The sequence below is a fragment of the Ischnura elegans genome, chromosome 9 (genome assembly GCF_921293095.1).
Source record: "Ischnura elegans chromosome 9, ioIscEleg1.1, whole genome shotgun sequence".
NCBI lineage: Eukaryota > Metazoa > Arthropoda > Insecta > Odonata > Coenagrionidae > Ischnura > Ischnura elegans.
In genome coordinates this window covers 84286817-84314542 of record NC_060254.1, presented here as the reverse complement: position 1 = coordinate 84314542, position 27726 = coordinate 84286817, and the positions used below count along the sequence as shown (strand labels likewise).

At 38.6% G+C, this 27726-nt stretch overlaps 1 protein-coding gene across 1 annotated transcript; it reads left to right on the top strand.

Moving 5' to 3' along the window:
• Nucleotides 1–1116: 1116 nt before the first annotated feature.
• On the top strand, nt 1117–21983 carry LOC124165601 (nucleolar complex protein 4 homolog B). The gene is made up of 10 exons (XM_046543062.1): nt 1117–1441; nt 1510–1612; nt 1696–1901; nt 2042–2297; nt 9878–10072; nt 11932–11992; nt 12092–12202; nt 13867–14030; nt 18412–18605; nt 21615–21983. The coding sequence occupies exons 1-10, from the start codon at nt 1319–1321 to the stop codon at nt 21735–21737; spliced, it is 1536 nt and encodes a 511-aa protein (XP_046399018.1). The 5' UTR covers nt 1117–1318; the 3' UTR covers nt 21738–21983.
• The last annotated feature ends 5743 nt before the right edge of the window (nt 21984–27726 follow it).

Here is a 27726-nt window from a genome sequence, read left to right as displayed (position 1 = left end):
TAATACGTCAAAGATGGTCATCACTCACTCAGTGATTCAATCCAAAAGTTGGTTTGGATAAGTGAAATACAGATCTGTGATATAACACATTCAGGATAGGGGATCTAGGCCACTGGATTTGAAGCCAGAAACAGGTCCCTCTGGTACATTTTGCTCCCCTATAGATGATGACGGACTAAAGTGACCTATTAAAAGTATTATGTACATACTTAGAAGCTGTTATATAACTAAACTGAGGTTGATGATGCAGGAGGGAGGGACACATAATATATATTACTTTAATGAATAATAAATTATGTACTCTTATGTAATACAGTACCTGGAAGATGATCTGTCAGTCCAGCATATCACCTCTTCGATTACTCAAAAGACACTATAACTGTGTGTTGATATGCCTACAATGATCCACCACAACCCTACTACAGCTACATCATAGAAGCAAAGCTGACCATAGCCTTGTTGCTACACCTTGTTGTGTGGTGATTATGCAGACATGCCACTGGAAGTAAGTGGTCCGTATTGAAGAGGTCAATAACCAAGCTACAGCTGAAGTCTTTGTAAATAATATTAATTTCATAGTGGTTATAGTAATGCTTTGAAATATCTAGGACATTCTGTTGAACAGAAAAACCTAAAAAAAGACCAAATTTGAAGAAAGATCAAAACAAAAGAAAATTGGCCCCACAGCATATTAGCTGGGACATGGTTAAAGTTGCACCAAAATCAGGGAAAACGCAAAATGGAGTAAGGGTGACTGGTGCTTGGGACCTTAAGTTATAGAAACTTATTCCGAGTAGGGAAAGGGTTCGGGAACTTGAAGATAGACGAAAATTTTCCAATGAATTTCGGGTCTCTGTAACGGTTCATTATAATTAATTAAAGTAGCTTGTTCATTATTTGCGTGTATGAATGCGTCTTTTATAGACATTTCTTCTCAACAACTTTATTTGTATATATCATATGTGGGGAAAGTGTGGTTTTAAACGATAAAATTTTTACCTTTTTTCAAATATTGTGAGACCTTTGCGCACCTCTGAACTGATGTGCACTGTTATCATTTGAAATTCCCTCATTCGTACTCGAATCGGTTTGCGTATGCGATCCATCGACTGTGCTGCTGGCAATCGACTTATGCGTCGGCGATACTTTTTTGTAAACAAAGTGATCCTGGTCAGCACGTGTTCTGCGAAAAGTTAACTTGTTCGGCTCTTTAGTTTCGTGTGATGTTTGGCTTTCGGTGAGTGATCTTGTGTGAGAAGTGGCAACCTGTTTTTTGGGCCCTTGGCTGCCAACGAAGAACTAGTTTTTCCCTGTCAATATGCCTAAGAAGGAAAAGCCTCAGAGTAAATCTTTCCGAAAAAAGTTAAAACTTCTCACAAGAGGATTTTTGGAGAGCCGGAAGAATGCCAATAACCTAATAGACGTATTAGGCTGCATCAAAGTAAGTGTGGCAATCGTGTGTATATTTCCTATATACTGTGGTACGGTGTTAAGAAATGTTCTTTGCAGGAGGAAAGTGCCGAGTTTCAACCGTGGGCTTTGGCTGTAGAATCCATATTTTCTGATGTCCTTCAAAAAAGAGAAATGATGTACACATTAGAAAAAAGGAAAGGTATAAGTTATAAACCACGTATGTGAAATGTCTCATTTCTATTTTTGCTCAAATTATTCTTAAGTATTCATTTGGTCTTGTAGATTCGTCTTCCGACAAAGATTATCCATCTTGGTTACGTGAATGCTATGAAGATGCAATTAAAATATTGACCAGTGCTCTGGAAACTGGTGAATTTCTCGATCAAGCTCAAGCCTTGACCTCGTTGATGAAATTTGTCACGTTGGAGGGAAAGCTTCCATTGAAACAAGATGTGAAAGAAACGTACTTCCCGGCCAAGAGGCTCAAGGTGATTATCTTAGTCTTTTTTTAATTCCTGTTTTGAATGTATGGTGAAATGCATATGTATTATTCGTTGTATTGGCGATTTCGGCGATCAGAAATTTCAGTTGTTTTAAATTTTTAATGGAAGTAAATTTCTTTTTGCAGGGAATTATTCTAAAGATGCTGTCTTCAGACCTTGATATGAAGCCGTTGATACTACGTTTAAGTGAGTGGTCCATGTGCCCCGATGTTAGGTATCATGTATGGATGATTCTGGTGCCTTTTGTTAAACAGCTGAAGGAACCCTCGGATATCCTTCAATGCAACATATTTTCTCTGATGGATGTCATCCTTCCTGCTAAAATGGTGAATGAAAGGAAAAAGGAGTCTGATGTTCCTCTTCCTTTGTGCCATGTTGAAGGTATGCATGTATACATCATTCAAGTATTTACTTTGATCTGCTGCTATCAAATTGTAGGACAGTGGAAACTTACACACCAATTGGGTTCCAAATTCATTTATTTTTTTACCATAATAATATAGATGTATGTACAGTCTATTTTCGTTATGCAACTTCCAATTTTACTTCTTATTTTTTTTTAAATAATTATCCTTGCTAATATCTTCACCCTTAAAAAAATGGATCAGTGTCTTCTGTCCCATGCTTCAGCTTTTTAGTTGATCATGCCAAGACTAGGTGGACAGGTAGTGGGATATGTTTAGGGGAGAGAGATAAAAATGTTCTGAATGTCATTGAAACGTACAGCAATCATTCTTTCAAAGCAGTTTGCTGTTCCATTCAAAATGGGTTTAAACAATTATGTGGAATGTTCCTACCTGATTGGTAGGAAAAATGTTTCTTTTGTTTGATTAAATTCTTTTCAAATTCACATTCTTATGCATAAAAGAGTACTGGTTTGTGAAAAATATTTGTCCCATTCATGTTTATTGTTAAAACCATATTTTTCTTAATAAGTATATTCCATTATACGAAGAGAATGTGTGTATCACAATAACTTTTTATGTTTTCCAGTCATGTGTTTTTTTTATTATCAGAGCTTCATCAAGCTTTGACAAGCATGGATAATAGACCTCTGGACAAATTTTTAATTTGCCTTCAAATATGTTCTAAAAAATCAACAAGGATAAATATATACGTAAAACGTTTATCATTTGTAATAATTTGCTATGGAATGTTTTTAAATCGCAAGAAAAGGAAGCTTTCCTCATCAGCAGACACTCCCACCTCAATACGTATTTCCATTGGCTGACGGAAATGTGACGTCAGCTCATGCAACCATGCGGCGGTACCATGAAATCCATGGGGGTTCGGCAGATTTGTTAGGAGATTTTCAGCACGGATAGGCGGTACGTTAGCGTTTCACTTTGAGAAGTGTACATAATATCGACGTACAGTGCTTTTACGAAGAGTGAAAAAGTTACTAGGGATATTATTTTGCTTCTGTGGGCATCATGGATCCTGGTTTCGATAAGGGAGACGCGAGAAACTTGCCTAAAATTTCAACTGTCTCAATGTTTACTTTCATTAGTAGAAATAGTAACTACATACATTCTGAGACCCGGGGAGTGAAGATGGCTAGGTGAGTATATCGCCACGATCGGAAATTGATTTTCTAAGGGTATTAATTGATGTTAACGTTTCTAAATCCTTTTTTCATATAGAGTCGGACGAGAAGAATACGGCGATGACGCTATAGGATACGTGCAGGTGAAACGCGATAAAAATGAATGCATCGTCCGTGCTCGTATTTGCCCCGAACATAAAGTTCGATCGAAGGCGTATATTGTTGAAGCCCGGCTTTTGGAGGAGAGCGGCGAAAGCGAAGTTGTGACTCTTTCGTGCAAGGATTGCACAGCCAGTTTGGGTACGTAAGACTTTACTCTTATATATGAAGTATTGTATCTTTTTTATTTGGAATTTTAAGGTAAACAAATATTCCTGTTATTTATTCTTGTAGAACAATATGATGAAAGTTTTAAGTGGTGAAATCTCCGATTTAATAGACCTAACAATTAGTATTTCCCAAAGTGTGGAAAATATAACATGGAACTTCTTAGAAGTAGCTCACTTGCTCAAAATTTCACTTTTAAGTAACTTAATGGGATAAAAAAATTCCCCTTTTTCTGTTGCTGTTCCTTGCATTTTTTACCTACAGCAAAAATATAGGAGATAAAACTATCCGCTTATTATTATTACATTTGTTACCTATCAAAGAGCTGTACGGTTCTAAGGTACCTATTCATTTGGTTATGTAAGCATATATTCGAGTTACTCTAACATTGTTAACATCAGTCTTTCCCTAGTTCCATGAGATAATTACTTCAGTTAATGATATAAGAGTTTTCATAGTAAGTACCAATAAATCAAGAAACTGAAATGGTTAAAATCCTTGCTCTTGATGCATCAAGTCTTACAATGAAATGAAAATGATTGTATGAAACAAAATTGGTTTCAGCTGTAAAGATTTTCAGAGAGATGTATTACCTTAGAATGATGTTCATAAAACTGATTATCATTTATTATATGTACTTTGATTCTTCCGGATGAGTCATTATTTTACCATTTTTCACAGGTGGGTGCAAACATTCTCATGCTCTTTTAACCTGGTTGCACAGGCGGAGTGAGGAGAAGCCTTGCACCTCAGTGACATGCTACTGGAAGAAGCCCAAACTTGCTTCTGTTGGGGCATTAGTGCGGACTGCTGCTGATTTGTCATGTAGCTCCAAGAAGAAAGAATATGGGGGATATGAAGGCGATTCTACTGATTCCTTCTTTGCTGAGGTACTGGAAGCAGCCAAACATAAAAGTGTGACATCCCAGTTGATGCAACACTACTTGCCACAGACCCTCCCTAAACAGGTATCAATGCACCTGCTAATCAGGGACTTCAAAGAGATGGGTGGAGGATCTGCCGATGAGTTTTTACTATTTTGCCGGGAGAAATTATCTACTCTTTCTCTGCAGGATGTTGCAACCTTAACTGCAGACCAATCTCATTCCCCCTCGTGGTTCCATGTTAGGTATGGTCGATGGTCTGGTAGTAGTGCACATGAGTGTGCCCACTGTGCAACTGAGGAAGGCTCATTGGTTGAGAGGATATTGGGAGCCAGGCATGCTGTGACACACCAGATGGAGAGAGGACTTAACCTTGAGGAAGAGGTTCTCCATGTGGTTGCTAGGAAATTGGGATATCACATAAAAAGGAGCGGTTTCATCCTCAGTAAAGACGTGCCCGAGGGAGGATGTTCACCAGATGGTATATCAGAGGATGCCATTTTTGAAGTAAAGTGCCCTTCCAAAGTGTCAAGCAGAGATAACTATGTTGGGATCAATAACGTTTTAAAAAGTAAAGTATATGCACAAATGCAAATGGAAATGTGGTTCACAGGAAAGAAAGAAGGGTATCTTTGTCTGGCCAGTCCATCTTTTGAAATAGACAAGGATGTTGAAATAATTAAAGTAGATTTCGACAGTAATTTTTCCATTTCGTTGATAAGTAAATGTACTCAGTTTTGGTCTAACTATATTTTTCCTATTCTATACAATTGATTAGGTTTTCAATTGTAAGTGTAATGTTAATAATGCAAATGGTTTGATGATGCAGCAGCAATAAATTAAGTTAATCAACTTTTGTTGTTAGCTCCTATTTTTTTAGCCTTATGTGGTCACAACTGAATGATTAATACCTTCCTGAAATGTTATTGCATAAGTTTGAAAAAATGCAAATACTTGAATGGTAACGATGACTTTCTCTGTCTTAGAACCTTATCTTATCTTGAGGAACCTTATGTCTTACTAGGCAGAAACTGTTTGATACATAAATACAGAAAATAGCATCCATGCTTCATTTCACAGAATATTCAATGATTCATCTGGTTTTGGCACTGAAGCATCATCTTCAGGTATTAACTTTAAATTTTTTCCGGGAGTATTAATACTCAAAAAGGAAAGCGGGGTGTAAGGAAAGGTGGTGGTATTGCTAGGGAGCTGTAGGGCACATTCTGGGAAGGGCGGAGAGTCAATAGAAAAGGCACTCAGAGGGTTAAAACATTCTATCTCTGAAGACTAGGGAAGCATATGCTGAGATGTCGGAAAGAATGAGTCCTCTTCCAGAACGTTCTCATCACCAATAACTTTCTTTAAAAATTTTGGAAGGACTCATACACCGTGACTCTACCTCTTCTTGAGAGTATATCCATATACATGATACCTCTAGGGTGTTTGAAAAGGGCCCCCACTGAATTATTATTGATTAAATTACTCCTTAGTGTGATGTTAACATCAAACAATCTCCCGAGGAAACCCTGAGAAAATGGAACAGAGAGAGGTTGACGGAGGAGGAGTGGGAGGCATACATAAGGTCATTTAAATGATCCTTTGTCATAATATTGCAAGATAAATAACTGTGAAAATACAAAGTTTATTTTGTGATTCATAATGAATTCATGCATATTCATAAATTACAATACAATAGCACATTAACTCTTAAATCTTAATTAATGGCGATGAGCAATTTATCAATCCACAAGCAATAATCACAGCGTCGTCACAGCTATTCTGTAGTTGATGCGCAATGGTGGAGTGGGGATCCAGGAGGAGAAACAAACGCAACCTCCCTATACACCGCTCTATATGGATTCTAAGGCTGGCAACTTTTTTCCCAAAAATGGCCATGGATCTAGGCAGAACTTCCCCACTTGCAACACTAGGTGGTCTCACTAGCTTCATTCCTTTATCTTGGAGCAATGTGTCCAAACCCTTGAAGCCCCTATCAGCCATCACATGCACATTTCTTGGTAAACCATCAAAGAAATTACTCTTAAGAGTAATTTGTAAATCGGAAAACCTCCCAAGGAAACCCTGAGACACATACATGATAGTACCATCTGGTGATGCACCAATTAAATACTTAAGGGTATTACATTTTTTATATTCTGAATAAGTCTCAGATTGATCAAAGGCATTTGATGGCTTTTCAATTTGGATTTCGAAAGTGTCTATAATGACATATGTTTCGCGGAACCGGGACCAGAATGCCACAGGCAAATTTTCAAAAACAGTTTGTGGGGGTAGCCACCTAATTAGCTGCTTCAGCGATGAGGACAAACATTTTATATGCTGGTTGAATAGTTTTGCAGCATATGACTCTGATATGCCAAATTGGTGACCCAGAGTTTTAAAAGGCAAATTACCTTTCACCTTTCTGAGGATAAGGGACACAACATCTCTCTTTTCCAGGTGCTTTCCACTAAAACTAAGCCTTTTTCCCAAAAGACTCAAAATAAACAAAAAATTACTGGGTATGCCTAAGTAGTGCATACTGTCATGCAAGTCATGATATCTAGTGGCCATCAAGGAATTGTTTTTCACATTGTACAACTCAGTATCTACATCAGGTTCAGATGACTCAGGTTCGTAGTCAGAATTGGAGGAGGCAGACTGAGACACGGAGCTCATTGAGCTGTCTGATGAGTACACATCATCCACAAATATCTTGTTTTCATTGAATTTCACTGGTGAGATGCACGCATCCACCATCTCCGATACTGTCTTTTCACACATCATGTCCACCTGGATGCCTTTACTTCTGTAATGACATTCTTTGGGCTTTGGTCCTCTACGCTTCTCAGTCCACAGCGAAGGGTCACATTCTTTTCCATTACTATCATTGACAGGAATTTCAGCTGTGAATAAAAAAAAATTATCAACATCACAGTACATAAGTTTCACAGCTAACTCCTAATTACAATTATATGAAATTACACAATGTTAAATTGACACCCAGGAATGGGGAATGGGAACTTGCAAAGCATATTAAGCCTCTCACCGGTGAAGCAGATTGGCTGTAGTGGAAAAGGAAAATTTAAGATTTAACGGATTACCACTAAGGTGGTCTAGAAGTCAATGATAATAGGTTAGTGAAAGCAACTATAGTCTGATGTTTCATTCCAGAAAGAATGATATTAAGATGCCTTCAAGAACATGTAGTTTTCGACTTTGACACGCAACATGTTGTTTTGGATACTTAAGCAATGAGAAATCAGATATAAGAGGCTCAGAAAACAATGATTTAGTATGCAAAAAATCAAGGTCATAACACTGAGGAATTTTTGAGTGAAGAGAGTTCAAATCATTAGTGAGTAGAATTCTTCAAGAGTATGCACTCATGCAGAGGCTGAATCCAAAATACGTCTCTGGACAAAATTTAAATTTAAAATGCCCTTCAAATATTAACTGAAAATCGTAAAACGTAGTAAATTTGTCATTTATGTATTTTAAATGCTCTTATTTCACGCATTTTTGAAGGAATAATAAAAATCAACTTCTCCACAAACACGCCAACATCAAAATGTAATTCTAAGTGTATTTTTGGAGCTTCAAATTCATGTAAATACTCAGACCATGCCCGTATTGTTACAAAATTCTAAAGTCCTTAACAGAATAATGATTTAGCAAGTGAAAATTTTCTAACATTTTTAGAAGAGAAATACCTACTTAAAAATCTTATCTGATTTTATACTTCAAATAAAAAAGATAGTCACCTAAATGCAAAGGTCGTTCAGGCTGATACATATCATCTGATGACTGCTTCTCTTCACCAGCAATGTTTTCTGGAAAAAAGCACACATTTATGTAAAATCCCCGAAGAAACATACATTTTCTTAATAATTTTTGCACACTAAATGATGTTCATTGGCAATCGTATCTACATGTGCAGGTACTTTTTCGTATCTTCGCTGGATACATCAACAGAAAACAACTAAGTAGGTATGCAAAATTAGCAGTGACCTCAGTGAAAATATTCACTTCTAAATAACATGGAAACTATTTTAGATATCTACCATAACCATTACCTTGTACCAACTCCTTCAAAATTTCCTTTTTCTGCCTCTTCAGAGTACTTTCTCTGCCAGTTCGAGGTAATTCAACTCCTTGACAAACAAATTTGGAGGGCACAGCATATTTTTTCAGCCGTGGTCTCGTTTGCGTAAGGCTCCATTCATAATAATTGTCGAGGTCTTCTTTGTACTTCACCATGCAATAACAAAATATGTTTTCAAATAACTTAATCCCATCACCAGTATCGCTTGGTCCATATATAAAAATAACGATCAATAAGACAATAAATAAGTAATAACTAGATTAAACTAACTTACATCAAAGTGATCCTCGCATACGCACACAGTTGCCTTTGGAGACAGGATGTGCATTCGTCGGCACTTCTTCATCCAAACAGTTCGTCGTTCACTGTCTTGGGGGACCGTGTGAAAATACTTATTAGGAGCATTTCCACTAGTATTACTGCACATAGGTACAATGCAGTACTTATAGCTGCGCTTCGCCATATCGATGAAATACGTACGACAACAAAAACGTCGTAATATCCACAATACCACTAATTCTTTACCTCCGCTACAGTAATACGCACCGACACGAACAACACTATTGCATGAGCTGACGTCATTCAAGATGGCAGTGGTGCGAATTACGTTCTTCTTGCATGTCAAGTAACAGCTATTTCAAATGCTCGAAATAAAAAAATGTAACATTATATGGCCAAAGGGTTACACCAGTTAGCTTAATATTTACACGTACTTTTCAGAAAGATCTTCACCTTGATAGGTGTCCAGAGGTCTATTGAGAGATTTTATATACCATACTTATATCTAAGTTAAATTTGTTGAAATTTAGGCTTCTGCGTGTTGGCCAGACATAAGCTAGCCATTAAGGTTCTCTTCCCTGTTTTTTCATCAAGAATTATGCCATAATTTGGAAACTCTTTAATTCTCATCTCAATATCACCGTGTCATGTCATCATTCCCGACAAAAAATTGGAGGAGAGAGACACTTAAACATTATGTTATGCCTTTGCAGATTTTCTCACCCTCAAAGTTTCATGTTGTTTTTTATATGCACTGTGTCCTGGATCTACGGTGTTTAAAATTAAATCCATGAAATTGAAATCCATTTCTTTGTAGGCCGTGCACAATTTGAGTTTGATGAGAAACTGGAAGGTCGCTGGTTGGATGGCATTTGGAAGGCAGTTGGCAAGTGGAAGAGGAATGAGTTGACCACCCACCATCAAATGCTGATGCTGCTCCTAACTAAAGTCCTGCACAAGTTGTCAAACCCTCTGCCTCTTACTGATCTTCTCTTTGATTCCTTTGAACAAGGTTAGTTTAACTTTCTTTTGTGACGATAGTGTTCAAACACTGAGTTCAGGTTGTACAGTAGATAAATGAAAGAATTCCCAAGGCTTTATTCTTTAGTTGACCGAGGAAGGAAGTTGATATAGGAAAGGTTGGGGTCGTATAAGGATAAAAATTGACTAATATTACGTAGCAAAAAAGTTATGAAAAAAGGAAAGAAAAAGAAAATTGTCTCAAAAAAAACATACTCGCCTAACAGATTTGTCTGAGAAGTAAATTTCTACATTGCTCTCTGGCACTCTCACACTCAGGTGTCTGAAGAGTTCTCTCATGCCAGTGACCACTCTTGCCCAGTAAAAGTATATAAAATAGAAAATGCACATATACGCTTAAATTTACGCACTTCGTAGATTTGCTTGGAGGAACATGTTTCGGTATTGGTGTCAGGCACTAACACACTCAGGTTGGTAGAGATTTCTCTTATGCTGGTAACCACACTTATTCAATGAAAATACAAAAAATTAATTAGAAACTCACACTTGGCCATGAGGTTTCTAAAGAGAAACTTGAGGTTGTTGATGAAGAAATAGTTAGGTCTAGTTGTGTTTTTTTAAACCTTCAAGACCTTTGGTTGACTAGGGATCAAATGGAATTTTGATATAATTGTCTTCCTTAGTTGGGTTAATTGTAGTGCTGTCCTATACAAGTTTTTTGTGCCTATATTTCTGGATAATTTTATTGATCAGCTGCTCAGAATAGCCAATAGGAAAGGCAGCATATTTTATGTATTCAAGTTGTTCTTGAAAAAATTTACTGTGCAAGTACAGAATTTTTTCACTATGAAATGTAAGCACACATAATACGTAGCATCCATGTTGGTAAATGCAATATGCTGATTCAGCACACTTCATCTTCTCAAATTGATCTGAGTTTGATTGGTAAACTTCATGATTCAGCATGGGGACATTTTTTAAAGAGTTTTGCCTCGAACCATTTTCCTTGCATTTGCTGTATTACTGGTTCTGGATAATTGCTCATAACATTTAAATACAAGCATACTTAAGAGGTCTAGCAAATAATATTCGAGATCTCAGAAAACTGAATCATCTCTTTATGAATATAATGCTGATCTTGGAATGATAACAGGGATTAGAAATTGCAAAGCAAATTTAGGCAAATGTTCACATTTTGACCTCTGTAAATGAAGCCATAAGTTAATTCATGTTAAATCAGATGAATATTATGTAAATTATCTGTCCAACAAAATTTCATTGACAACAATCTTTACAAGTGGTTTTGCTTTATTCGATTACGTGATTCTCTACTGGGCATAATGCATGTATTTCCTGCCACGATTGTATTTCCATTTCACTTTGTAGCATGCTTGAACTATCACTTGAAAGCTCTTTGTCACGTATATTTTTTTTAATGAGCTTCAAATCAGATCTTCGGATTTGGTCTGCATTTACCAAGGTTCAAAACATGTTAGTTGTCGAATTCTGCATAAATTTTTCTTCTCGTCCCTTCTTATGTCAAGCCTGGTTTCATTATTCTTGAAGAATTTTGAAGTGCTGTACTGCTAGAAATGATTTCATGGAACAAAAGTTAATGAAACTGTCCTCTTTGGGGAGTGAGCATCAGTCAATATTCCCCCATTGTGAGAGAAAGAAATGAAAGCCATTTTGAACTGTGGCAAAAGTGGCACTGCTCAATTTATTGCAGTGTACATGTAAGGATCAGACTGCACATGGCTTCACAGTTACTTATGTTCAAGAAATTTTACATTTGGATCATGCATTTATTTATTAAATTTTTATTGATATTGGTATATTGTCTCTCTTGGAATGTCATGAAAATGCCTATGATGTCTTCATTTTTTTCAGGTGGTTCTACTAGTCTTCTTGCTCTTCAGGGGATTTTCATATTGATCCAGAAGCATAATTTGTGAGTGATTTTATGAAATTTTGTGAAAAACTGTAGTCAGTGATAATTGAGGATAATGACCTATATTATTGTGCTTCTTAAAAAAATATTTTTTTTCAGGGAGTACCCAAACATATATGCCAAACTCTACTCACTGTTTGAACCTCAAATTTTCTCAACAAAATACAAACAACGGCTTTTCTACTTAGCTGATATATTCCTGAGTTCTTCGTAAGTATTTTATATATATTGTGATAGATCACGGGTCTATTATAATAATATTGTGGAAGTTCTGCGGCGCGCGTTCGCGATAAAGGTATCTAAATACTGGGGATGGATTGACCTCAGTGCAGAGCACAGCACAAGATAGAAACGACCTCTTACAAAATGATCGGGTTTACACATTTATTTTCAAAATTGACCGTACAAAAACAAAAATCAGAGAAATACCCTTTCCTAGTTCTAATGAGGGATGAATGATTTGACTTTTATGATGATACATAAATGAAAAAAAAATGAATCAAAAGAGACGAAGAACACTACCCCACCAAAATTACCTAATTCTAATACAAAAAAAATCAATAGGATGAATGGATGAATGATGAATTTACAAATGCCAAAGAATGTACAAGCTCCTCGTCCAGTTCTGCGAAATGTCCAGCACTATCGCTTTGAATATGCAAACCTCGTGGACGGGAGATTAGTGATACAACTTTTCTTTTGAATGTTGAAAAAACTTGGCAAAGGGTTGCGTGATATCGTTCCACAAATCACTTAACTTCGAGTGAACAGCACTCGGGGTCTCTTCTTGAGGAATTATGTTGGATCGAGCAGGGAGAGTGGATAATGCACTATCCGGGGAGATGGGTTTGAGTATTTTACCGCGTCAATGGTGTGGTTCTCTGTCGAATCACCGTCTCGGCCGGTTGAGCCCCAACAGGCTTCTCTCCGCCTGCGGCTTCGAAGAACAGCGGACGATTTCCCACGTGAGTCGTGTACTCCGACTGACTCCTTATCTCCCGTTGACTCTCGCTCCTTGTGCGCTGGCCTTATCTCGGCTCGGAAGGTCTCTCTGCTTCCGCGCACTTCCAAACACAAATGTCCTCTCGTCTCCTCGTGAACACCCGTTATATAGCGGCGTTCACGTGACATACCAAAAAAATGACACTCGAAAAACCCTTGTACTTGATGGGGACGCCGCTCTAACAGTGCTGTGCCCGCTAAATTTAAATGAGCGATGGCTCAAACCTGGAACCGACCGCGATGAAAACATGGGAAAACGACGGTGCAAGTCGTACCGTCACAATATATATATTGCATTTATTTTACCCATGTATGTAGTTTTACTATTTCCTGTTCACAATTGTGTGTTTTCAGCGAATGGTTATATTTAATCAGTTTTAGAATTTAACTAGATTGAATTCAAAACACATGACTGGTTGATGAGAGGTTGACACATTCAGCGTAGACCTCACAGTGTTTGCCAATTGGGATTTGGCAAGTATGAACTTTCTTTGAAAGATAAATTTTTCATACACCTGAAAAACTTGTCGATGGGGGTCCTGTCTGTGGCTTTTAGCTTGTGTAGGCTACCTTTCTCTATTGTTTGCTGTTCTTTGAGACCTAATATCAGAAAAATATTTGAACAAATGCTGGCCTAGAAAAGTATTGCACCCATATTTGATGAAAGTTCGAAATCCGAGTTTTGAATTGAATATGTTTACCCTGCCACTGTTACACATTATCCCAGCTTTAATTCATATGCTATTTATCAAACTATGGAAATTGTGTTTTCATTTTCATCATCCATTATCTGGAAGTAAAATATTGTTTTAAGAATTACAGTGATGATTCTCTGTGCCAAATTTCATACTATTTTCCTCTCAATTTGTTAGGCACTTGCCAGAAAGTATGGTGGCAAGTTTTGTGAAGCGTCTATCCAGGCTAGCCTTAGTCGCTCCTCCGCATGATATTTCCCTAATACTTGCCTTTATGGGGAACCTGATCTTACGCCATCCTGGACTCAAGAAAATGGTGGATAATCCTGGAGGGGGCACTGGTATGTATCTAACATTTACATGAGCAATTCTTGAAGAATTGCATGTCCTTTACAGTCTTTGTTTTGTTGTTTTTATGCCTTTATTTATCATGCATTTTAATTTCCATGCAAATTGATTTTATTAATTGTAATCTTAAGAGGGCAACCCAAAAATTATGTATTTTCCATCTATGATTTGTTTTTGCGTGTTTTGTTTTTTATTGTTTCATCAAGTTTATCACTTTTGTTGTAAGATTTATTTTAAATTATAAAGATTGGTGATGGGAAAACAGCTTTTTAGAAGAGGCATCACTATTGAAAAAGAAGACGTCATGGTCAGCTTCGATGTGGTATTGCTGTTTACGAATTTGCCTATAGAAGAGTTAGCAGATGTATTGAAAACACTGACCAGCTCAGGAATTCAAAAGTATTTGTGGAGCCCTTGTGGGCGATTATTAATAGGCAACACCAAAAGATCCACTTCACTACAGAAAAGGAGAGAGACAGCAAGTTATCCTTCCTGGATGTTACAGTCAAGAGGAAAGATGACATGTCTTGGGCTTACCATATGAGCAATTCCACGTAAATGTCATACTGACTGGTTAAATAAAAAAAGTGGTTGGAGGCTCTGATAAGAATCAAAATTTGTGCTATAAAGTCTAGACTTTCGTTATTAAGTGCTGACACTTGCATGAGTCGCGTGCGTCTCTGATAAGAGAAATTTTTTTAGGTGCTCACCACAGTTTTTAGCCACATACTAAATTTAATGAGTCATCTACGCGCAAAAAACATCTGTTTCGCTAATTGATTTTTATGGCCACAGTATGAATAAATATTTTCTATTTTGAGGTTTGTTCATTATTTTGAATGATTTTGAGGGTTTTTGCACAAATTTGTTTTGTTTATTTTGAATTAAAGAAGTTATTTTGAAAATATTTTGGCAGTGAATAAATTTATACCAGAAGGGAATCACAAAAATCAGTCCGTGACATTTCTGGTCAGTCCGTGACGATGCTTTTCAAGAGGAATTACTCCTCTGTAAAATCAGTTATTTTAATGGGCTTTGCAGCATTATGAAATTTGCATTTGGTGTTCTGAGATGTATTTTACTGAAACTCTGATCACTCTTTGTTTCAGAGCAAACCTTAGAGGTTTTACTCTGAGCTGAAGTTGGTTTCATTTTTGTCAGTCCGTGACAGTGAATTTTAAGTCACGTAAGTCCTGTATTTTTCAAGACAAAGTAGTGTAACAACCAAAGTTAAACTTCACACCATTGTGCTGCAATTTGGAAGTTGAAAAAGTTTTGTATGTTAGTCCGTTCGCGTTACGTGTGTTCTTATAAGTTCAAAAACGCATTGTGACGGTCAGTCCGTGACACGTGGAATCGCCCATATATATTCTATTTACATTTATACATAGGATGTCTGCACTCACTGACCAATGCCTAAATGCAGCATCAACCACCATCCTGCCCAAAAGTGTTTGATGGTAACCTCCCAGCTCCACCAAGCCTTTACTATTTCTGATGTCAAATCAGTAGATTTGGAGAAGGAGCACCTGGCCTCAGCACTACTCAAAAATGGTTGCAACCAGAGAATGGTCCTCAAAAGGGCCACTAGGGTAAATAAGATACACTCATAACCATCACAGAAACACCATGCCACTGAGGAGAGGGAATCGAGGGAATCGTCTTAGCATGACTGCTGTACATCATGGGAGTATCGGAAAGAATAGCAAGGATACTGAGGACGCATGGCATAGTCGCAAGTTTTAACTGTGTGTCCAAGACAAAAAATTGTACGTGATCCAAATGACTGCATCCCACAGGAGTTGTGGGAAGGTATGTACAAAGAGCCATGTCGTGCAGAAATTCGTGTTGGAGAAATGTGTCAAGGAATGGCAATTTGGATTAAAGTGCATGTAAGAGCCACAAAATAAAACAGCACCATTTGTCAGATATGTCAGCAAATTTTTGGAGAGAGGCAGTACATGAGGTAGATTTTGAATAAGCTAAGATATTTTTGAAGGAGTGTCTCTACTATTCTTAGCCCTTTCGAGACGGCGGAGTTTTCGTCTTAGCATGACTGCTGTACTGAGCCCCAAGAGAATCTTCTTTCTCGTGGTACGGAGCATTTTTGGAGGACATTCGTTAAGAAGGGTGTCGCGGAACCTTTTTCGACCCCTCTCCGCTGGGACTCCCCATTATCTCAGACTCCGAGAGTAGTCGTGCTCCCTCATTTCCGAGTTTACGACCATACCTGTGGCATTGGTTCGCGGTCAACTTATGTATTGCTCATATCTATTTAGCAAATGGATAATTGTTACTTGCACGTAAATTGCAGACTTTGAATTGAATTCCTCATTTTTTTCTGAGCATTGTCAAATTTCAAACGAAGCTCTAAGTTCAATATTAACGCATTTAATGCAGCAACGATTTCCATGTTGATGTTTATACATAACTCGAGATATAAGTTAATATTTATGGTAGAATTTCGTTAAAAAATTGTAAACGCTGCTCAAAAGACAAATAATTCAATTCGTAGTTTATTTTTATTGAGAAATGATCAAATATTTATTTTGAAACCTGACTGGATAAACAATTGTATGACCGCTGTCCCTTACCGCTAAGAGAGGTTATAATAGACGAGGGGTCCGGGTAGCTGCTCCCGGATTCTGAGGGTAAATCCTAAACCCCGCAGGGTTGGGTCCCAAGACAAAGATGACGTAAACCCCACGACCGTCCTAAAATGGGGAGAGCTAGAAAACGTATACATACGGCTTTCGTTTCCCTGGCTAGGAAAATCTCACACGTAAATATACGCCCGTCGTCTCCCTGGTCAGGAAACGTCCACACGTATATATATATATATATATATACGTGTATAGTAGGGAAAAGGTTAGGAAGCCTTAGAAATCTGCAAGCCCTATAATATAAACAGAGATGATTGCTACCCAATCAGCTTTGTGTGGTAGAGAAATGCTCAGCTGAGGATGCCCACTGCTATAAAGGGTGGCAAAAAATCGAGTATTCTCACCTTCCATGTAAAGATGAAAGTAGGATGGCTTTTGAAACTGTTGTCACTCACAAACCACAATTGCGGCTGGTGAACCGAGAATTGTGAGTTCATCATGGAAATGGAAATCAATGGAAACCTACTCAAGAGTTTCGGTGTTTTTTTAATTAGAAGTAAAATTTTCTAGTTTAAAGTATACCGGGACTAGCCGTGGTGATAACTTTTACGGGAGTCACCTGCAATACACTATCGTGCGAAAGATCCACAGAGAAAAAAATATCATCCGCCTTGACCGGGATACGAAGCTGGATCCCCCGATTTCCGGTTGAGTGCTTTAGCCAGTTAAGCTACCGAGGCGTCATTCTTCCCTGTGGATATTTGTGGACACTGCCAGACAAGGTGTTGCTGGACTGCTGAGCATATGATGCCACAAGCAGTCCAAATCGTGCGCACAGCGCCACTGCTGGAGAGCAGGCCCGGACATAGAACACAAAGAGGTGTTCGCTCTTGACTAGTTTAAAGTATGCCAGGACTAGCCGCGGTGATAACTTTACGGGAGTCACCTGCAATGCACAATCGTGCGAAAGATCCATAGAGAAAAAAATATCATCCGCCTTGACTGGGACACGAAGCCGGATCCCCCGATTTCCGGTCGAGTGCTTTAGCCAGTTAAGCTACCGAGGCGTCATTCTTCCCTGTTGATATTTGTGGACACTGCCGGACAAGGTGTTGCTGGACTGCTGAGCATATGATGCCACAAGCAGTCCAAATCGTGCGCACAGCGCCACTGCTGGAGAGCAGGCCCGGACATAGAACACAAAGAGGTGTTCGCTCTTGACTAGTTTAAAGTATGCCGGGACTAGCCGCGGTGATAACTTTTACGGGAGTCACCCGCAATGCACAATCATGCGAAATATCCACAGAGAAAAAATCATCTGCCTTGACTGGGATCCCGGTCAAGGCGAATGATTTTTTCTCTGTGGATCTTTCACACGATAAAATTTTCTAACGACTTCTGGACGTGATTGGATGAAGTTTACAGTCAGGGTGGATAAGGGCTAGGTTTAGACTATGTATGTACTACCTGCTGTGCACTCTTTAGGCTAATTTAAAATGGGGTATCATTTTGATTCAAGGAAATCTCCTTAGACTAGCCAGCTGCATATATTTACAGAATCTCTCATGAATGCACAGGTGGCATCAAAATTCCACAGGGGAAAAATCTTCTGCCTTTTATGAATTTTGCAAAATTGTCGCACCTCAAGTGCACTTGGGGATGTCATGTGTAGTTCAGTGACTGATGATTGAACTCATTCAGGGGAATAATTATTTAAAATCTGACTTCCATGTACTGTACTAACGAGTGTCCTCTATTCTCTTTATTTCAGTGGATTCAGATCCTTTTTTGCCTGAGGAAAATGACCCAATGAACACAAAGGCGTTGGAGAGCAGTCTGTGGGAAGTTAAGTCTCTGCAAAGGCATATTCTCCCTTCTGTGGCTACTGCTGCTCGCTTCATAGATAACAACTTGCCATCTGTTGAGTGGGATCTGGAGCCTCTTTTGGAGGGAAGTTTGGAGAAGGTAAGGATACTTTTTACTTTCATTAAATTAATAGTGATAATTATTGAAAAGAGACATACCGTTAAATATTGACTTTACAAAGCAACATAGTATGAAGTTCAGGTAATATGAAGCAGCTGTCAGTCTCGACGAAGAGCATATGCTAAAAGCATGGCAAATTTGAAGATATGATTTTTCGAAAATACATACTTAAGCATACTTCAACCTTGGTCCCGCGGAAGAAGTAATACATATTTACAAAGAAGGTCAAAAACTCAAGAAAAAGAGTATTAATAATGACAACTATGACAGTTTGTTTAATATTTCAGGGTTCCAACTCAACCGTGAATAAGTCATGAATTTTGTCTACTGTGAAAAAACATGGCAGTAGCTGTGAATTTCGTCATAAAACCTTAAAAACTCTCGCAAACTAGATTGTAGAACTATAATTGACAGATGAAAAGAAAAATCAATGTTCAGACACTTCTTCACTTCCCTGCCACCCAGCTCCTTCCATTTCCCCTCTCACAACCAGGTCCTGCATTTTGCTAACGATAGGTGATGTCATAAGAGATAGCACTTTCATTGCTGTGTGTGCATTTAAATTCTGTCGCTGTTACGTCAATGAAATAGTTGGTCTTTGGGGCGAAAGATGGCATACAGATGCCTGGAGAGACATGAGTGACTGAGGGGTACCCCAGAGAAGGGATGGACCGTGTTTAAGGTACATGGGCAGGGGGATGTATTGTCAAGGGTGCCTCGGAAGGGGAAGGGAGAAGAGACATTAGTGTGTAAAGGGCCTCGAAGGAACGATAGGACAAGCAACAGTCACAACAGAGTGACGGTCGGTGTACAGTGCCTACTCCACGAATGTACGAACGATTCCAAAACAGCTGTAACAACGATATAAAAAACTAAAATACAGTCCATTTTAAATGTACGACATTTTATTTATCTTGACAATCCAGAGGTGCAACAGTCGCGTTCGTTAAATTTGTAGTTAATGTGTGGCTGATGATTGTTATGTGACCATATTTCTGTCAGAAATGCCTTATCCACAGAAACCTGGAAACCACAGAATCTGTGAAAACCTGGAAAAACCGTGAATTTTATAATTGAGGTCGTGTGGGAACCCTTTATTTGTATTTTTAACTACCTTGTGTTGGGTGGAAAACTAGAATATGGAAGTTACACAAAATGTCTCTGGCTACAGAACAAGGATGAACGTGATAGAATGGGATTGTGCTCATAATATTCTCATACCTTCAGTCGCACCCTGAGTGCATCAACTCCATTCATTAAAACAGACAACGTCTTTGCTTATCTCTGTTTTAGTAAACTGTATGTTATGATTTTTTTTGCTTTAATTAACCATTTTTTATATGGCCTCCATGCAATTTGAGGCTCCATCCTCCCAACTTCCGAGTTGGGCATTAAGAAAAAATTTAACATCCACTGTAAGCGTATTCCTTTTCAGGAAAAACACTATTTCTCCTGAAACTAGCTTAGTGAGGGTATTTTCAAATAAAACTGGAGATATCAATAAATGACACAGATTAGGTAAATGATTTTTTAATTATTCCCATTACAATTCGAGATATAATACGTAGAAACTTTCCAGACCAGTGATACTGATAAAAATATTATAGAGGCATTCCGTAAATGAAGCTCTCGCGTAACTGAACTAGCTTCAGCTGTTAGTCCAGAAAAATAAAAATCAGATTCCGCTATCTTACTTCTGTTTTATTCTCAATCATTATTAAAGTAACTCAATGTTCATGGTTACCTATTATGTTGATAAAAACCAAAATTGTCCGCGAAGACTCGACATTACATATTGCTCATTTTATGGAAATCTTAACCCTCCCCCTCGGACACTACCTGTTCTGAAATGCAATAATCATGTAACCACCATTCTCTGAAATGAATGCCACACAACACAAGGCATTAATTATCAAATATTAGAGCATCTTAAATTCTATTGTACAGATCCTTAAGTTCTCTCATCTTCGATAACTCTTTGATTCTTGTCCTGGGCAGTCTTTTAGTAAATATGTCTGCAGTATTGTTGTCCGATTGTATGTTTATAAAATACACTGTTTTCTCTTTGACTTGTTCCACTATATGTAAAATGATACTTAATAAAGAAATGTTTGTTCCCTACAGTAATAACATCATTTTTGGCAGTGGAACTCTCATTATCACAATATATAACACAAGGTTTAGGCATTAAACATCCTTGATTAATTTTCATTAACAACTCTGATAACCATACTATTTCAGTTACACACTCATACAATGCAATAAACTCTGCATGAGTTGATGAGGTTGCCAGGCATTTCTGCTTCCTAGAAACATATATATCTTAGCAGATAAGACAAGTATTTTTTTCCTTCAACAGTTTTGCCACGATCTACTCTTTTTTCCTTCAAAGTATTCTCCGGTGTACATGTACGATAGAGCATAAGTATTACTTTTACTACCCATTTTATTTACAGCATAGAGACACAAGATTATGCCCAAATGAATCAGTGTGCCATGATCAGTAATTATTACAAAGAGATGCATTTAATGTATGTGAATCCAAGCTTGATCTACACTTTAATTACTGTATTTATCTGAATATAGTCCCTCTTTTTTTCCAAAACTGTGCATGGTTAAAGTAAAGGGAGGGACTACATTCAAACACATTTTCATGCTGCAAATACAAAAATATTGTACAAGTATGACTTTCAAATCATGCACATAATTAAGAAAAAATGCACTGTAATTGGGTCGATTCAGTGCTCAAGGAGACGAGGGTGTTAGGTCTCATGTCATACTATGCACTTAGTTAGAAAGTGGGTTGCAGTTCCTTTTAATTTTATGAATCCTTATTTTGTTTTTGTTTTTAATATGATGGGTCTCTTTTCTGGCATCTTATCAGGCTGCCCACAAAATGATGTGCATGTTTCTCGCAGTAATATAGACGTTATTTACTAATTCCTAGAGTGTAAATAACAAGCAAGAAAATACCACTTATTGTTATAGTTGTTCGAAGCGGAATGTAAGAAGAAATATAAGGAAGTGGCTCTGACTTTTGAGAGGCCCAGGCTTCCGTGCCAACCACACAGGAAGGATGATGTGCTTTCAAAGTTTTGGAGGCTTACCTGAGATGAAGATACATAGTGCATTAGTGTCACAAAAGGAAAAATGAATGGGCATGCCACTGTCTGGACGAAGACCTGCCTTGTTTGGTTCTGCAAGCAATCAGAAACTGCATTATGAACATTTTTTATAATAATTATTATTATTTATATGATATTAAATTTGAAAATGTTTATACCTGAAGATGAAGGTGGAGTGGTAAAGTGCATTGAGCTGGTGTCCAATGATGAATAAATTGTTTTTATATAATCATGTCTGTCTGCAAATTGAAATTCGTGCTTTGTTACATCTACATTGTTCAAAAATACACAAAACTGGTCTTAGAGTTCCAAGTTGTATCTGATTAGATATCATTAATGTTTATTTTGTGACAAGAGGTGGAATATTCAGTAACAGAAAGGGATGTATTCTTTCCCTGTTATTGGGTTGGAATGATTAACACTCCAGGGTGTTCAAAATCCCATCAGTGTTCAAAAATTTTCAGAGGTTGCCAAATACCTGCTTTAGTGCTGTGTGGAGGGTGCCACCTCAAGTTCAGCACTCCATCTGTTCAATGGGATATTAACCGTGGTCTCCCCGGTATCTTTCTTTAAAAGCGATTAATGCCAATACTTGGTTTCTCTCCACACGTTGCTATAGCTCAAACAACTTGGGCTAAATGCTGCCTTCTCCAAGTACATACATATGTACCTCCTGAGGTAGGGTCTAAAGTAGTCCTTGGGTTTTGCTATTTTTTTGTTTTCTGAATACCATATAAAAATTTTGTTCATAAATAAAATCAGTTTCTGCGGAATAACCATCAGACTTGTTGAAGCATGTGCTGAAGAAGAATTACATTTCAGTTCGTGAACTTGTGAATTTGTGTCAATCCATTGGAAGCTAAGACTATGGGTATGGGCCATCAGCCTTGCCATGGTGGGCTTTCGGGGCTTTCTTAAGATGAGCTAGCAAAAAAATTGTGACAAAAGAAAGAATGCAGGTGAGAAAGCAAAGTAGAAGAGCCTAGGATATGTGGCACGAAGTGGTGTAAGCTCTTAATATCAGCTAAATGAGACATTGCAATATTTCCACTTGATTTATGTATTTCACGTGTCATATTTAAATAAATCCAGGGGAAATATTGCAACGTCTCATTTAACCAATGCAATGAAAGAGGTAGAACTTAAAGCTATGGATTAAATTATGTTTGGAACTAAATAGCGAGCCTGCCTTTGAACTATGGAAAGTAAGCATTATAATATGAGGTGTGTTCATAAAATAACGGAAATTTTTAAAAATTTTTATTTGGAGTTTGGACTGTCCCATTGCCAATTTTAAAAAGTTATGTTGGTTTGCTTACCCCTGAAGTGTGATAAAAGTTTTGGCTGTGTTTATTGCATACTTTATTATAGGAGCCACAAAGATTAGACACATTGGTGGATATCATTCAAATTTAGCCTTTTAAAAAAGCAAGTAAAAATAATTTTTACTGAAACATAAGGTCTGTTAAGATTCCTTTTGTTATCAATGTTTTACATTAATGTTAAAAATACAATTATCTCATTCAGTGATGAATAATCTAATTTTGAGTTATTACCTAAGCCTAAGTGAATATTCATAATCTTTCCAATTATTCTAACTCATATCCCCCAATCTCTTAACTCCTGGATGCACTCTTGGCAAGCCTGTTTTTGTTTCTCTGCAAGCAGCTACATATTTGCTGTTCTTAAGCTTTTGACATCTGTTCATGCTATTAATTGTCACCCATTGTTACTCTGGCATTCCATTGATGAGGGAACTAATGAATGAAATCACTATTCCCACCTAAAAATCTGTTGGAATGATGCCAGTGTTATTTGTCGGCCTCAGTGGTGGCAGGGATAAGTCCTTGCCTACCATACCGAAGGTCGCGGGTTCGAGTCCCACCTAGATAGGTTGCCCCTTCCAGGACATGGGTGTGTGTGTGATCGTCTGTTGTTGAATGTTAAACCTCCCGATATAAAGGCCTCATTGTGCTGTTTTCAGGGTAATGAGATAAATAAATTAATAAATTTCTGCCCTTGAAATTGCTCCACTATTTTCTCTGCCGACATTTTCCTTCTCGTTACATTGCATTTAGATTTCCCAACTGGTCTGTTTGACTGTTTCACTTAGCTCAAATCCCCTTTCATTCATGGCTTCATTTTCTTGTTTTAAATCCTAGGTGGCTCTTTTTTATCCCCATTTAGGCTCCAGTAATATTTCATGAGGCCACATTCTAAATACAAATTTTTCATACAATTGTTGGTGCTCATTAGAGAAACCGAAGGGCTAGTTATATCCAGTAAACAACTCCTAACTTCTCCCAAAGAGTCTGCCAAAAGGCAGCCATCAAAGCACCACTCTGTAATCTCACATCCAAGGCAGTAGAGGAAAGGATAGTTGAAGAGTCCTTTTGGAGATCACGTAGGAATGCCTCAAGAACCTTGTCAGTGGAGGGCCCTTTGGGAACATCCATAAAATGCCCTTCCACTAAACCCATTAGGAAAATGAATCCTCTTGACTCCATTTGAAAAGAGGTGCGTAGGTGGTGTGGAGTGAGAGTGTGGCGGAGACTCCCAAAGGCCATGGCAAAATGAGGCTGAACTTCCTGGGTAACTTTGGTGAGTGAAAACCCCAAGACAAAGAGGGCTTGGCCCTCATATTCAGAGGTCACCAAAGACCTCAAGAAAATGGCAATTTTGCCAATCAACTACCTTTAGAAGGTAGTGAAGGATGAGTGGCATCCAGGGATATAGAGTAGGCTGTAGAAGGTGTGGTATACTGTCCTTGGGAGCCAGGGGCGCAGCTAGGAATTAAGGCTGGGGGGGGGTTTGGGTGCAACTAATACCAGGGTGAGGGTTTGGTGTACCCACCAGGATAAGCTATAGGTACGAGATTTATAAATTGCGGAATTTTAAGATAAATGGTTCAAAATGTTGAGTTTTACGGCTTTCTGAGGGATATTTTATTAATCCTTACACCATTCTATTAGTAATATCAATACAATTAAGTAAAATGGATTAAACTTAAAAATTTCTATGAGAGCTCTAGGGGGGGGTTTTATCCCCCAAAACCCCCCCTCGCTGTGCCACTGCCTGGAGCTAGCGGTCTTTGAGGGGACCTAACTTATCAACGGGACTGTACAAGTTGCATGTGGCAATGACTATTCAGCCATATGGCTGATAATATCAATTGAGGGGAGCATCTGTGTGTGGAAGCAGATAAACTCATCAAGAAGAGGAGGCTGATGACCTGGGTCCCAGAACCCAACAAATCCGAGGCCAACCCTCTGAGAATGCCTCAGGTGAGTCAACCGTGGGCTTCAAATCAGCCTATGGAGGTTGTATGGAAGATAGGAGCCCCCCAATGGCACCAGGTTTATCCTGGGTGTTGATAATCTGAATTCATTGCAGAGCCCAGATTCATGAGGTCCATTGGCCTGCACAAGGTCGATTTGGCCTTCCTGGTGGTGGCTGGGAGCATGGGTGAAAATAACCCTCCGATGAAAAGGCTGCGATGGACAGCCAAGAAGAAGAGGAGCAATAGACGTAAGCATCTCAGTGCTCCAGGCTAGGCCTCCAAGGCGGCTTCATGGTTGCCACAAAGGATTCTCAGTGAAGGTAAGGATAAGATTGCCCTGAGTTTTCCAGGGGAGAGTCTTGGGAGATTAAATGGCAATATACCTACTGTTGTACCAATGTTGAAATACCTAGAACTTGTGTCTTTGTTGGTGGGTTACGTACTCTTCCCTAAACTGAATTTACCTCCAGGGAACAGACAGCAATCTTGCTAACTATGGGGACTGGAGTGAGGGTAAGGCGATACTCTGCTCGTCCTACCTGCTGTTCGACTCTTCGGGTCAGCCACCATCTACAGAACCGGAGAGAATGGTAAGCCATTGCAAATCTAGTCCCCTCTCTTCCATGACGTAATTTTCTTTTTTATTATATTTTTTGGCTCTTTTTCTTTAGTTATTTTTAGGCCTCAGTAATACTTTGATATGACCCCTTGCCAAATATTCGTGGATATGGATGTTTAGTTACCTGGCGAGGGATAAAATTTTTGAAATTTTAGTGTACAATTTTGGGCGCTCATTAGAAAATCCGAAGGGAAGAACGCTTGGTGGTATATTAACGAAAAACTTACTCAGTTATTTTTTCCCAATGATTATCGCATGCGAGCCAATATCCTATTGTGTTCACTTACCATTTCACTGCGTTTGAACGCAATAACCGACGAAGCCATGACCTACTAGTCTTTAATTAAAATCTCATCAATTGATAATCGTGACTCATTAAAAATCGTTAAGAAAGGGTCTCTACTTTTCGAATGCAACGTTTTGTATGGGCTTCCGTGCAGAAAGAAACTTAATTTTCTTGCATTATCTGGAATATTCCGCTCTGATTTGAATATCGATGAATACTAAAACGGGTAAATTCTGCTGGTTTTTCCGGGTATTCTTCCGCGTTTATCCATTTGTAGGACGATATTTCGCCAACGTTCCAGTTGGCTTCCTCAGGTCCACTGAAGTGTTGATGCAGAAATTTGTTCATCTTATATACACCCCGTTTGCCGCCTTTTTTCTCGAGGTGTGCCCTGATTGGTCAGGATCTTTGAAGACCCTTTTCCACGCGCTGGCGAGATTGTAGCCGTCTTCACGGTTGAAGTTCTTTGTCGTTTTGGCGATTTCAATTGCCTCCCTGATTATTCTCGGGTAGTAGCGGCCTTCTTTGTTCAGAAGAGAGGCGTTGTCAAAATCAATATTGTGTGTCGGTCCACTCCATTGGTGTTCCGCCACCGCTGACTGGGTGAAATGTCTATTTTTTACTGCCCTTCTGTGCTCTTGGACTCGGCATTTCAGTGCTCGTGATGTCTGGCCGATGTAGGACTCACCGCAGCTGCATTTAATTTGATATACTCCTCCACAGATGTCATTAGGGTGGTGGTCTTTCGTGTTGACGAGGATATTCGACATCTTGGTGACGCATTTGAATCTGGTCATGATGTTGTGTTTCTGGAGAGCTCTCGCGATCTTTTCCGTGGTACCGGCGACGTAAGGTAGGATAGCGTGTGCCCTCGCCTTTTCTGTAGTAGGGCTCTCTTCATTGGTCCTTTTTGGGGCCATCCGCGACTGCTTACGTTCCATTTTGTGGAAAATCTTCAAGATGTTTTCTCGCCGGAAGCCGTTCATCTGGAAAGTTTCCATTAAATGCCGTTTTTCTTTTTCGATGGAGGCAGCGTCTGAGATGGAGCATGCTCGGTGGAATAATGTTTTAATTACTCCGAATTTCTGTTGTGGGTGGTGATGGGAGTCTGCATGGAGATAATTATCAAATTAATCAAATTAATTATCAAATTAGAGTTAATTAATCAAATTAAATGCAGCTGCGGTGAGTCCTACATCGGCCAGACATCACGAGCACTGAAATGCCGAGTCCAAGAGCACAGAAGGGCAGTAAAAAATAGACATTTCACCCAGTCAGCGGTGGCGGAACACCAATGGAGTGGACCGACACACAATATTGATTTTGACAACGCCTCTCTTCTGAACAAAGAAGGCCGCTACTACCCGAGAATAATCAGGGAGGCAATTGAAATCGCCAAAACGACAAAGAACTTCAACCGTGAAGACGGCTACAATCTCGCCAGCGCGTGGAAAAGGGTCTTCAAAGATCCTGACCAATCAGGGCACACCTCGAGAAAAAAGGCGGCAAACGGGGTGTATATAAGATGAACAAATTTCTGCATCAACACTTCAGTGGACCTGAGGAAGCCAACTGGAACGTTGGCGAAATATCGTCCTACAAATGGATAAACGCGGAAGAATACCCGGAAAAACCAGCAGAATTCATCATAATCTCCGCGGAAGCCTACTTGGAAACTAAAACGGGTAGTTTCGTCAACTACGTCTAATTAAATTTCCGCTCATATTCTCAAGGATTTTATGTATAACCATTTGACCGTGGCATACTCGTTTTTTTACCCGTAGCATTGA

Coding starts and splice junctions, on each gene's coding strand:
- LOC124165601 (XM_046543062.1), top strand. CDS start 1,319: ATGCCTAAGAAGGAAAAGCCTCAGAGTAAATCTTTCCGAAAAAAGTTA. Junction 1,902..2,041: donor TCCCGGCCAAGAGGCTCAAG/GTGATTATCTTA, acceptor TTCTTTTTGCAG/GGAATTATTCTAAAGATGCT. Junction 10,073..11,931: donor CTTTGATTCCTTTGAACAAG/GTTAGTTTAACT, acceptor CATTTTTTTCAG/GTGGTTCTACTAGTCTTCTT.